Source organism: Channa argus, chromosome 8, assembly GCF_033026475.1.
Source record: "Channa argus isolate prfri chromosome 8, Channa argus male v1.0, whole genome shotgun sequence".
Lineage (NCBI taxonomy): Eukaryota > Metazoa > Chordata > Actinopteri > Anabantiformes > Channidae > Channa > Channa argus.
Window position 1 is genome coordinate 4,176,188 of NC_090204.1, and position 13,064 is coordinate 4,189,251.

Sequence of the window (13,064 nt, forward strand, 5' to 3'; positions counted from 1 at the left end):
TAAGGTCGTTTCACCACATTTAAAATAAATCCACGGACAACTCCCCCTGGATGTGACGAACCCATCTAAATTAAGTTGTGCAGCAGCGCCACCTGGTGTCTACAGCGCATAACGCAGCACTGTCTCCGCAGGCAGTCAGCGTCTTCATCAAATGTCCTTCTTGGTTTGTTGTCGCCAAACATAATGAAGCGTCTCAAAGTATCTGTAAAAGTCACTTATCAATCTAGCTTTGAACTCAAAATTGACATGTTTGGAGCCTGCTATTGTTTCTACTCCAAAAGTTGAAAGATTATTACAAAGATGAATTTGTATTAATTGATTCTTTTTTTTTGTCCACTTTAAACCATATAACAGTGATGAACTGTCATCTTCCAGCAATTTAGGGGGTACTACTGATGTTTTAGATCTGTGTTTGGTAGGAACTACAGCATCTTTAATGAAACACATTTCCTCCTAGTTTTCCTCAGGTTTCTGGTATAGTGACTAATATTCAATGTGATGTGACGTTTATGTGGAATTTCTGTATTCAAACAGGTAGGGATTATGACAGGTACTCTCTCTACATCTGTGTCACTGAGGAGGTATTCTTTTAGAGTTGCGTTTCTTAAACCGTGGAAGAAAGTGCAAGCGTTTTCTTTTGTCAGCAGACCAAACTGTGTGTGTGCATGTGTGCAGCCAAGGAAACGTGGAGTCTTTGTCAGGACGTCACTTCAGTCAGCTGAGGATTTACTGTGTGTGTTATTTGTGTTAGTATACGCTTGTGTGTATGTGTGAAAATTTAAAGGTTCTCTCACATCTCAGCTTTGATCTATAGCCTCCTACGTCTGCTTCCCACAGGCTATGTAGTGTTCACAACAAGCTGCATTCTTGTTTCTGTTTTAGTCACATGCAGCAAAAGGCCTGACTGTGACACCAGCTGCCAAGAACTGAGGAGATTCTGTTTTCCTAACATCATTTTATTTTTTTGGGATAGTAAATCAATGAAGGTCCTAGTTTTGCATTTTTTTTATGCACTCTGTGAAGGAGCGCCTCTTTGAGTCATTAGCAGTTGTGTGTTTTATTGTAAAGTTTCAAAGATGGACATTTTTATGGACTGTTAGGGAGTGCTGTAAAAAAAGTGATCCACAACTAGAGAATGTATAGTATCTCTGGAGACAGACAGAAGCTTATCTGAGTATGACATTTGCACTTATTGTGTTGTCTTGCCCATGTTTATGTTTCTGAGGGCACACGGAATGCAAAAAATTAAAATATGCCAGTTTACATCATAAAACACCTGTCTGCATCTAATGACATCCCTTGTGGCCTGCCATCATGGAAAAAAACAATTTGACAGTGATCTTGTGGCAGTCTGGGCACTTCTGCTTGTGCCCTTGCTGCCCATTGGCACAGCAGTGGGAGCAGGAGGACCACAAAGGGGAGGGCCGAACGGGCCCCCTCTCCTCCCTGCAGCAGAAGATGTGCGCTCCTCTGAGTGGGAGGTGTTTGCGAAAGAGCTCCAAGTCCAGAGCCAGAGCGATCAACTATAATTATCAGGTGTTGTGAGCAGCTTCTGTCTCGGCTGGACGTCACCGGCCTCTTCAGAGAACTGTTGTGGCTCTGTCAAGCGTGGAGGCCAGAGAGAGAGAGATGGACACGTGCGCCTGCGCTTTGGAGCTGCTGGGGATGCTGGTCTATGTGGGAGCGTGGCTGTGCGCTTTGACCACCACTATCTTACCACAGTGGCTGACCATGTCCACGGCACTGCTGCCCATAGAGAGCTACGAGCTGGGCCTATGGGAGACCTGCGTGGTCCAGGATATCGGGGGCATGGAATGCAGACCTTATGACAGTCTGCTGGGCCTGTCCAGTGACATCCAGCTTTCTCGCATCCTCATGTGTTCTTCCCTCGGTGTGGGTGTGCTGGGAATCCTGGTGGCTATACCTGGACTTTACCTAGTAAACAGCTGTAAAGAACACAGTTATCGAACCAAGAGGGCATTAACCGTCCTAGGAGGGCTGCTGGGGATGGTATCTGGGGTGCTGTGTCTGATCCCTGTATCCTACATGGCCCATTTTGCTGTGATACACTTTTTTGATGAAAAAGTACCCGATGTGGTGCCACGGTGGGAGTTTGGAGATGCCCTGTACTGTGGCTGGGGGGGAGGATTTCTCCTTATAGTGGCCGGGCTGCTTCTGGTTACCTCTAGCTGGTGTTCCGAGGTGGAGCCTCAGCCTGTGCTACAGCAGAGGTACCAGGTCATGAGTACAGCTTTAAAGTTGAGTAAGCGCTCAGAGTATGTTTAAGGATTAAATGATCACGTTTTACCTGCGTAGAGACTGACAGCATGACACAATCACCTGTAGAACTGCACTTCAAACTACTTAAAAACAATGATGTGAATAATTGATTTTATTTCAGAGGCAGCATAATGTATGTTGTTTGCTTCATCTCTTTAAAAGTTCTGTAAACCAGTAAAAATGAAACCATGTCTCAACTATTTTAAATGACTCACATGCACAATTCAAAAGAATATTTTGAGAGCACTTGCTGGGACCAGCAAAAGTGAATATTTTTGATATGTTTTATAAAATGCTTTATATTCCTAATACTGGCATCTTCTCACTTCTTGCTTTCTCTTATCTTGGCCAAGAAAAACAAAACACATCCCATCGAGTCTGATTTATGAGAACATTTTTAAAATACTTAAAACGCTGGTTAGAAAGTTATTTTTAATACCAAAACGGAGAGAACACCCATTTTCCCTGGTTAAACTTTTAATGTGCTGTAACGTGCAGCACAGTCAGACTAGTCGCATAAAGAATTCTACTTTAAACTCCATTTAAAAGTCGTCTCTTTTTTCATTACTCCCTCATATCGTTGAGCATCGAGTTTTATCTCCAGTTATGTCATAGGCACAAACATGGCTACCCTTTTGATCTCTCATCATTTGCTTTCCCATTAGCCACATAAACCCGTAAACCTGAAAACAGCCGTCTTGGTCAGATGTGTCAACGGTGGTGGAAACACAGCTTGAGACTAATTCCATCAGATTTCCTGGTCACTCGCTGAGCTAAGCTGTGTTTAATGAATGCTTTAATGGGCGGCGTGTACTGTGAGGAATGTCAAACAGGTTGCCCTTGTGGCTCCCACTTTGACATAATTACACAAATTTGTCAAGGTCAGGGGGCCCCGCTGCTCTTGACACTCCAGAGTGCTCTGTATCATTTACATACACACACGTACAGTGACAAGAAATGTGTTATTACATGGGAGGAGGAGCATTTCTAAACCTGGTACTTTCTGTGGAGTCAGCTTTTATAGAGGGATGTAGTGACATCTGACAGACTTCATTTTTACATATCTAACAGTGATTCTGTAAGGCCTCACAGATCGGCAGGTACCCTCTTGTTCTGTGACACCACAGAGGCTGCAGGGAGGGCCTGCTGTCTCCCAGCAGTTATAAACGGGGGGGGAATATATCTGCTGAGAAAGATGTTGATTTAATTACCGTAACACAGAGGTTAAGCAGTACATCAGCAAAAAGGAAGTGGCATGTCTTTTTCTCAAGAGTAGTCAGTTCTACATTCATCCATCTTTAAACAAACAAGGCTTCTCTAAGGGGCTGATAAGCAAACTGCTTCAATATGTTGCTTACATTCTGCCCAAATGATTTATTATCTTTGGAGAGGACTGACTCTAAAATTGGTTCCTGTTCTGACAATTCAGAGGGAGATAAACATCATCCAAAACTTTTAGAACATGCAATATTCAGAGCAACATGTTGGGAGTTAAAGTTTTGTGAAAACTACTACACACCCAACGCACCCGTGTGAGTATCTTAAAGAATGATGATGATGTTTAAAATACTCTACATTCTTCTGCAGTTAATCAGACTTACAGTATCTGTGTTATCTGGGAGTTGAAACGATTTGTTGAAAAGACTTTTAAAAGATTTTTAACACAACTCCCTAAATGAACAGTATAAGTCGTGTCTTATTATTGTAGATACGTATAGGACCTCTCCAAAGGGTCACAGGTTAAATCTGAGAGGTAGTAAGATTGGTAATATTAGAGGGGGAAAAAAATAATGAACTTTCTTTAATCTTCACTATTTGAGATCATTTTACCTTTTGGACTTTGAATGTTATATAAATCTTGTAAAGACCTGATACCTGCATTACCTATTGCAGTCTGACCATTGCAGTGGTGACTAAAGGAGCCTTGAGCAGAAATAAGTAGAACTCGGTAATTACTGGTAAGCTCCACAAGCCCAGATATTCTAATGCCTCTAGCCATTATGTTTTCAGGTAGTCTCCCTATCCCATTGTTGTGAACACAATCTTGGGAATTAATTGTGGGATTTCTTTAATAATTCATGTGGATTCAAGGGTGAACTGGTTAAATTGTGGTGCTCATTTGTCTAAATACAATGTCTCAGGAATGCCTCAAAGGAATTTCATTGCAACCATGCAACTTATTAGAATGAGTCTGGACAGATGTATGAAAACTTGTGAAGCCATATAACCATGAGCTCGTAATTCTCCTTACTTGAGGAAGTTTGTTTTGTGCAGCTCCCTCTGAAGTAACAACTAACCATTTATAATTTACAGTGGTACCAAGACCTGTAAAAACTATTAAATAAATTGACTCCAGCTGTTAGACAACTGGAGCTGGTAAAAAAATACAATATGAAATTATTTCATTTCTCTTGTCTTATCAGTGTTCTTCTGTTAAAGTATACCTGACAAAGTCGATGAGTTGGCTTCACAGATTAGATAAAATATTAGCAGCTCCGAGTATTATGTCAGGCTTATCTGCAGAGGGGAATGTGCAAGAGAGAGGACGGAGGGTGCTGAATACAGAGATAAAGGGATGGGCACTGAATTATTTTAATATTCTTCCCAAATCCTATCTAGTGGAATGTTATACTCAATTAAATTAATCAGTAGTTCCTCTGTTACAGATTCTTGGCAACAAAATAGGCTTTTTTTTTTTTTGGTCTGACTATTACATTGCACCTCAGCACATTTCCTTATTGGTCTCAATAGGCTCACCAGTCTTCCACTTCTGGGACTTGTGCTCTTGGCAGAGAGCTGTGGCTGAAGAGGCCCTTTTGTTTCTCAGCAGCTAGCCGCCTCCAGAGAGGTGCAGCAGGCCACTGGGCCACAGTAGATGTGTGTGTACGTGCGTCTTTCCTGGCATCAATCACCACTGCGAGGCGGCCTCCTCTCCATACTCACATGCCTGACTCGCCAATCTCCCACCCAGTTCACATGAGCAGGAGCCCTCAGTCAACCTGACCTGCTAACAGGCCTCCTCACATGTGGCCTACACCTTGACATGCCATCCCACCTCCCCCAGCCGTGGTTTGGTGATAATGTTGATTGTTACAGGGTTGTTATAGGATTTCGCAGCACTGTTAGATAACAGTGAAGAGATAAAGCTTATTATAAAATCTGTTCCTGTACTCTGACTACATAGTTTTATTAGCCCGGCTCATGAGCCATGTGCATTTGCAATATAATATAGCTGGCATGTTGTTATCTGTAGAGTTTATTAAGAACAATGTTAACTCATATATCATACAGAAACATTATATTACAGTACATGTACTATATGACAGCTGTGATGACCAGCATTTTATATTAATAACGGATCACACGACCAATTCTATACGAAAGATTTTAATCACGGTAACTAATGCTGCATTTTCCCTCAGCTCTATGCAACATTTTAGCATCTTTGGACTCATTGTTTTTTTCTTGTAGCCACATTTTTCTATTCTGAATCACTCTCACTTGGTACCCTTCTAAAAAAGAAATATGTTCAAGTATACTATTAGGATACTTTCAGATACTTATCTGAGATATACTTAAAATATAGTAGAGGTGGTTCTAATGTTTTGGCCACCTTATTCCTTTTCAATAGGGTGCCCAACCACCTCTTCTTATAATGTACTCCAGTATGACTCCACTACCCACTATGACCTTAATGATAAACATAGAGTAGAATTATCACCTTTCTGATAGTTTCACCTAAAAGACAGAACATTGTAAAAGTAGATTCATGACAGAGCTGCTGTATTGGATTTGCATTAGAGTGTATAGGTGTACCTAATAAAGTGGCCAGTGAGTGTATGTAAGTATAATTGGCTTATACTGAGAAAAACTTTTAAGTTAATAAATTTGGGGTACACTTGTACTCATGATGAAGTATTTTTAGCTATTACTGACAAATATACAGAAAAGTTCAAATACAGCCCTATATTTTATTCTCAATAGCACATAAACAACATATCAGATGTTAAAACTGAGATATTTTATCATTGCGTTCTATTTTTATTGGCATTTTACACATCGTCCCAAATTATTTTGAATTGGGGTTTTATATTTGGCCTATTCTTATATATTTGGCACCTGTTTGCTCCAGAAAAGGCTCAGAAGCTAACTTAAGCTAATTTTCCTCATGGGCTAATGAAAGTCAAAAGAGAGATAAAAAGATAAATATTGTTATTGAACATGACTTCAAAAAAAATACTGCATAAACTGCTCAGTGTACATTAATTAGACAGAGTTTAGCCTAAAACGACTAAAGAGCTACGGAAAGCCAAACAACTTCCTTTGGGACCGTGTGAAGACCAAAACTGAGGAACAATCGGCAAATGTTAGACAAATATGGATTATAATATTAACTGTCTTTTGTGTTAGTACAAAGTAACTAATGTACAAAGTAATAACATTTCAATGTTGTTTTTGATTCAGTGTCATCAAGTCATTATGAAATCAGTTACTTCAGGTACAAAGATGAACTGAATTTCACATTTTCAGTTCTTTAAATAAGAATAAAATATCATGTTTTTTTCTATTAGCAGTAGTAGTTGTAGTAGTAGCAGATTAAAGTCATAATAATAATAACAGAATGTGAGGTTCAGCAGCACATTGCTGCTGTAAATAAGACTTTTCTTCTATCCATCTCCCATGGATGATGGATAGAAGAATAGAAAGGAGAATGTGCAAGACTTCATATCAATTCAGTGTTTTCCTAAGTTACTTTTTGAGGTTATTCGTCAGTGAGAAATACAGGATTATCTCTGTTGTGGTTGTCTCCATTTGGCAATTCAGGATTATGTGTCAGGGTTTTTACTTTCCAAGGACCATGGAGAGGGTCACTGGTGTCTGACCTCTGGGTTTGCGAAGTGTACCGATAACAAAGAAAGAACAGGCTGCTTATGAGCATCAGGATAGAGGCAAATATTCCCACCCCGATGGCTGAGCCGACCTGCTGGCTGACAGGAGCAGCAGGGAGGTAAAATTCAGGAGGAAAGTCTATGGTGCTGTTCTTCAGCACAGAGCTCATGTTCCACACCAGTGGAACCAAGGAAAACATTGCAGTGAGCAAATACAGGCTCCCTGCCAACACAAAGACCAGTTTGATGTTCCTACGATCCTCTAAAGAGAAGTAGGCCATCCTCATGGCCACTGCAGCACTGATGTTCCCTGCTAGACCAGAGATCATTGCCAGCACAATCAGCACCTGAGCTACAGGGATTTCTATAGGAATAAAAGAGTCCGTGATGCTGATGCTCCAACAGTTCTCAAATTTTGGAAGGGCATGGCTGTAGAAGCACGCCCTCCAGATACCCACCCAGGCCACTCCCGAAGTGATGACAGATGTGTCGGCCACACGCCACAGCCGCCACTCGTTGAGGCCAGCTGTGGTCATTGTGAGGATCCACGCCAAGAACCCGAGCACCAGTCCCAGGAACTGCCAGTGAGCTGTGTGAGCCAGGTAAATCATCGTGTGCAAGGTGACCGTTAACTCCCAGAGAGAAGGATCACGGACTCAGCTTGGCCGACATCCATCACAGCTGCTAAAACAAATAGAAGTCCACAACTATTTAAACTCCCTATCAAAATACTGGCATTCAAGTGTAACATGGCACGTGAAAATGTCACTGATGACAGTTCCTCACACAATTTATGAGAATCTTGATGAGCATAATAGAACAATAACTATTATTAACTACCACTGCAGAAGGAACCTTGAAACGGTCAGTTTACTTGAATGACCAAAATACACTTTTATCCATGCATATAACCCCCTCTCTGCAATTAATATCCAAACAACTCTGGATTATTAACAGAACTCACAGCGGTGGTTGCATAGGCAACTATTGTATAAAATCCTAGGGTATAGACATTTGTAGTGGCATATGAAATATTGTTTACATGTAAACACTAAATTCTTCAACCTTTGTACACTACAAAGGTCTATAAAAATACATTTACAATCCAGACCATATCTCTACATATATGAATAGTTTAACAATGTCATGTCCTTTACAGTCAACTTGAAATAAAATACTGAATAGTATATTCAAGTGCCAGGTTGCAGTTTTATTTTGAGTACATTTATGTCAATACAGAAAGAACTGTGTTGGGGATATAGCGCCTTTAACACGTATACAGTATGATTTTTCTATATTTCAATAGTACTTATAAGAGCACACATGGGCAAATACTGATTACAATAGGCAACACAAGCATGCTGTTTAAATTCCTATTAATTTCTGTATATTAGTTTTTCATGACATTTCACTCATTTACTACAAGTTCTGTCCCACAATTTCTTCAGAACAGGGTAGAAAGCTGTTGTATATCCCTATTTTTACACTGTAGAGCTTTCAAAATTTAGTTAAAAACCTAGGAACATTGTAACATGTGTAACAGTGTGTTGAGGAAAAAGAAGAATTACCTTTGTCAAGTTTTGGAACAACTAATTCCTTCCGAGATTAAAATTCACAATGAAACCGTGCATTAGATTAAAGGTGGCAGTGGGAGAGTGGAGAAAGCTTTTCTTGTAACTTCAAGCACTGCTTTGGTTAATAATTGTCCATTTAAATATCAGGCTATGCAGTAAAATGAAAAAACAGTCATTTAAATTTTACCCTTTTACTCACCTTGATGCGTCTCAAGTTCAGCCTTGTTTTTATTAAAGACTTTGCTGTGTTTGAACCAAGATGATCAACCTGAGCAATGGTCCACATTTTGTTTCAGAAAAGTGAATAGAAGGCTGTTAAAGATCTTCACTGTTATGTCAATGTCTTTACTGTACCATCAACATTATCAGTAGAGAGGAGGGTGTGGTGCAGTTAATGAATGACACTTGGAAGGAATGGATTGCTGAACACAAATCAATCAAACACTAATGTTTGCTTTCAGCAGGCTCTATTTGATATAAAGGACAGCTGATAAAGTTTCAGCAATCAGGATGCAGCAATGCATTAAGCTTGTGAAATGGTGGCATACGCAAATGCGCAGAAAAACGACACCTCCAGCAGGCTTTACCTTAGGGAGACGGAATCTGAAATTCAGACATTTGATAGACTAACGTTCAAGCTGGTCATGATACTTTGGAATCATTTTCTTCCACATATGGTTGCCAAATGATTAACCTGAACATTTGTTGTGTTGAAATTTAATTAGAACTCAAGTAACAACTGCGAAACGTGTAATCACCACAGTGAATAGTGAAACAGAAGTATTAAAATACAATACACAAACACTTTAAAGTGTCAATATCATAATAAAACGGAACCCACTTAATGATGCAACATGCAATAGTGGATTAAGGACCGAACTGCTTTTTCTGTGACACCGGTGACTCCCAGGCACTTCAAATGGGAATTTTATTTGCTCAAAAGTCTAGATGTGAAGGGCTACTTCTGTTTAGTTAGGCTGAACGAGTGCTCTTTAAAATGACCAGTACATTCAAAGGCCTGCTGCACTAACATCCCTCTGTCTTCATCTTACGTTTATTGCAGGAGAAAAGTTTTCTCCGTGAGGAAACCGTTCACAAAAAAGTCCAAGGCCACTATTTTATATATAAATGTTAAGAAAAGTTTGTTTTTCTGAAATATTCAGCCTATTTTTTTATGGATTGTATGAGAAGTGTTTGAAACTGTGAAATTATTTAAAAATAAAACATGATAAATACTTCTACTTGCTCAGCGTGTAACACACATCAGGTCGCATGGCTGCTCAAATCAGCTGTACACAAAAGGTCTCCTCTTTTGCAGATTCAAAAGGCTACAATAAATTACTAAAAACATAATAAAACAACAACAACAAAAAAAACCCAAAACAAAACAAAGCGACAATGGCAGGAAAAACAATATAGACAGTGGTTGGCTTATGTCAGAAAAAGCAGCATCTCCTAAAAAAACAAGAGTTACTTATAGATGTGCTCAGTCAACACGGTGCTGTGGCAGTCCATTTCAGGAGATATGAAGTGGTAGGACATGCTCATAATGTCAAAAACAAAGAAAGAAACAAACAAAACAAAAACAATGACAGAGCCTCCTCTATCAGGCTATTTTTCACTGCAGGTTCTTGTCTCTGTCTCCCTCTATTGGACACAGGGCTTGACTGTACTTGGAGCAAAATACTCTTAATATCACGGTCATCAACTTTTAGACATTTTCTTAGAACATCTTTATAATGTCAGCCTCTGTTCTATCGGCAGACTGTCCATCAGACACTTGAGTTGCTCCTCGCCCAGTTTGATTTTGTCCTCAAGCTTGCGCTGCTCTATTATGAGCGCAGACTTCATCTTGACAAAGTGCTCATAGTCTGTAAGGTTGTCCTCATGCAGGTAGTTGGCCAGGATGTCATAAACAACACGTTCCCGACGGTCCAGGTTCTCCTTCAGCTCCTTTGCATCCTCGTGCTGTCGGATTAACAGCTTTCTCTTCTCAATCAACGTACGCTGGAGAAGAACATACATGGAGATGTGTAAGTTTAGAGAACTGACCTATTATCATCTTGTTAGATTTTACAGTTCTACATTTACTAACCCTCTCCTCAGGTGTAGCGTCCTCCTCCAGACTGTTGAGAGCATTCTCCACTCTGGCCAGACGACCTGACAGGGACAGAAGCAAGCTCACCACCTTGTCCAGGTCCCCAACAAACATCCTGAACTTGTCCAGCTCATTGGGTTTGCAGACCTGCTGGACTTGGACCTCCACCTCATCTCCTAGAGTGTTGTTGTCCTGGATGTCTTCCTGAAGACTCTCCCTGGCCTCCCGCAACACCTGGAGCTTCTTGCTGAGACTGTCAATCAGCTCTTGCTAAAATAAAAAAATCATAAATAATAAAAACCAAAACTGATACTGGGGGAAAAGGTTCTTATATTTTTTCGACCAAAAGAGGACCAGAAAGAATTAATAATATTTGAATAAATGAAATAAAAAGCGATATGGTAAGTAGTTCTTACAATCCTGAAGAACATTTGGAGGTATTACAATAATTATTAGTTGTTTCCATGAGTATATGGTACCTTCTTGTTAGCCAGATCAATGTCTAGCTCTTCTTCAGAGTCTTCAGAGTCCTCTTGTTCCTGCATGTCCTTCATCTTGATTAGGAGCTCAGCTTTGGGAGCAGATGTACTGTAATATGTAGAACTGGTCACCATGGTGACAGCTGCTGCCATACTGTCCTCCTTTTCCCTGTAACACACATAAAATACTGTTTCCTATCTCACCAAACCAAATAGGAACACTTTACTTTGATTAAAATTCTATAAGAAAATTATTATATAACATTTGAAAAAAAAAAGTTTTTAAAAATCTGGGGTAAACAGTTAAGTAGCATTTGGATCTAAAATGAGACCCTGATTCCTCCAGTGGAAATGCAGGCAGAGGAACTAAGTTCTTCAAAAGGTTCCTGGTCCTCAGGAAAGGTTCCTGTTGGGGAGATGGGCCTAAAGTGTCGGATGAAGAAACTTATGCAAGCAGATTTTTTTGGCACATTTAGGTAACTGAAGACCTGCTGCATTCACAAATATCTCACATTTGAGGTGCCGGGGTAGACTAAGGTTAAGGTGCATGTTTAGTTTTTTATACAACTAAACTGTCTATTTTTAGGTTTAATTGGCCAAATCTTACTAGTCATAGTGGCATTAGGTGACTGTTTCAACCACTATCACTTTAGCTAACTATGTTAGCCATTTATCACTTTAATCCAACTATTTGACCTGTTTATCAATAATTTGAGCCATTTATTTTATCGGTTTACCCATTGCTTTAAGCTAAACATTACGACCACCCTGCTACCTTCCTGACTAGTCTTCAGGCACCGTCTGTGGCAGCATGAGCTGTTAAAGATGCTATAAATGAATCATCTTAGTCAAAGATATGGACACTGTAGTTGCCTTGTATATGTGTAGTAAGATACATGCTAAGAACTACATTTGTTCACAGATAAGCACAGCCATCTCTCCAGCCAAACAGAAGCTCAGTGTGAGGCTGACCTTTCCTCAGCAGGCCGGGAGTTTGTCTGTTTTGACGGCACCTTTCGGCGCTGGTGGGTTCCTTCCAACAGCTGCTCCCCTTGAGGGAAGATACCCTCCATCAAGTCCATAGTGGTCTTCATCTTGCTCTGATCCAGAATATCAGCTAGTGACTTGTCCTTCCCCATGATGTCCCTGGCCAGCTCCTCTCTCTTCTGGTCCTCTTCAGTAGGTCCTGTTGCTACTGACACCTTGCTGCTGCACGTCTCATCTGTTGGCTGCAAAATTTCGGAGTCGACATTATGATCTTCGACAGTGGTCATGTGTGTTTCAGTCTGGGGCTCTGGGTCTGCGCAAGCAGCCGACAAACTTTCTGGTTCCCTCGGCCTTGTAAAGGCAGAGAAGACAGAGTCCTGCCCGGTGGCTCCCAGACTTCTAACACTAGGACCCTCCGTTTCAACAGCAACAGAATCACTGCTCTGCAAAAATGGACAATTCTCCTTCTCTTTCAGTGCCTCTAAGTGGACAATCCGGATGGGCACTTTCTTCACTGCAGCATTTGTTTCTTCTGTCACGTGCTCCATCCTGAAATATCAAAGAAAGAAAGAGGAACAATCTTAGAAAAAGCCTTAGGAATTTTCTCTCTGAAAAGGGGAGATCTCTTGTTGCAGTTATTCCAGCCATATGCTGATTTAAGGTTTCACTGCATAATGGCAGCTGAGATTTTTTCCATGCCCAATATGCTGGAATATCCAAGACATGTGGACTCCTCCCACCAGTATGGTTTCTGCTA

At 40.5% G+C, this 13,064-nt stretch overlaps 3 protein-coding genes across 10 annotated transcripts in view; 1 reads left to right on the forward strand and 2 right to left on the reverse strand.

Annotated features, from left to right (window-relative positions):
* Window positions 1–48: 48 nt before the first annotated feature.
* Window positions 49–2,886, forward strand: LOC137131749 (putative claudin-24). The gene has a single exon (XM_067513473.1). The coding sequence runs from the start codon at window positions 1,630–1,632 to the stop codon at window positions 2,284–2,286; it is 657 nt and encodes a 218-aa protein (XP_067369574.1). The 5' UTR covers window positions 49–1,629; the 3' UTR covers window positions 2,287–2,886.
* Window positions 2,887–5,579: 2,693 nt separating this feature from the next.
* Window positions 5,580–9,083, reverse strand: cldn34a (claudin 34a). Of its 4 annotated transcripts, none has more exons than XM_067513656.1 (2): window positions 8,738–8,854; window positions 5,580–7,853 (listed from the first exon to the last, which is right to left on the reverse strand). In XM_067513656.1, exon 2 carries the CDS (start codon window positions 7,778–7,780, stop codon window positions 7,043–7,045), a length of 738 nt encoding a protein of 245 aa, XP_067369757.1. In that variant the 5' UTR covers window positions 7,781–7,853; window positions 8,738–8,854; the 3' UTR covers window positions 5,580–7,042. The 4 variants fall into 4 exon arrangements, with proteins under 4 accessions (XP_067369757.1, XP_067369758.1, XP_067369759.1 ...); XM_067513657.1 differs by having other exon boundaries at window positions 5,580–7,850; window positions 8,738–8,850; XM_067513658.1 differs by lacking the exon at window positions 8,738–8,854 and adding an exon at window positions 8,943–9,083 and having other exon boundaries at window positions 5,581–7,850.
* shroom2a (shroom family member 2a) overlaps window positions 8,359–13,064 on the reverse strand; it is a 32,713-nt gene continuing 28,007 nt past the window's right edge. For all 5 annotated transcript variants that reach the window (XM_067513648.1, XM_067513649.1, XM_067513652.1 and 2 more), the window contains 4 exons: window positions 12,293–12,856; window positions 11,321–11,489; window positions 10,839–11,111; window positions 8,359–10,750 (listed from right to left, as the gene is read on the reverse strand). In XM_067513648.1, the coding sequence (XP_067369749.1) occupies window positions 10,478–10,750; window positions 10,839–11,111; window positions 11,321–11,489; window positions 12,293–12,856 (1,279 nt within the window). In that variant the 3' untranslated portion in view covers window positions 8,359–10,477. The remainder of the gene's footprint in view (window positions 10,751–10,838; window positions 11,112–11,320; window positions 11,490–12,292; window positions 12,857–13,064) is intronic.

Coding starts and splice junctions, on each gene's coding strand:
- LOC137131749 (XM_067513473.1), top strand. CDS start 1,630: ATGGACACGTGCGCCTGCGCTTTGGAGCTGCTGGGGATGCTGGTCTAT.
- cldn34a (XM_067513656.1), bottom strand. CDS start 7,780: ATGATTTACCTGGCTCACACAGCTCACTGGCAGTTCCTGGGACTGGTG.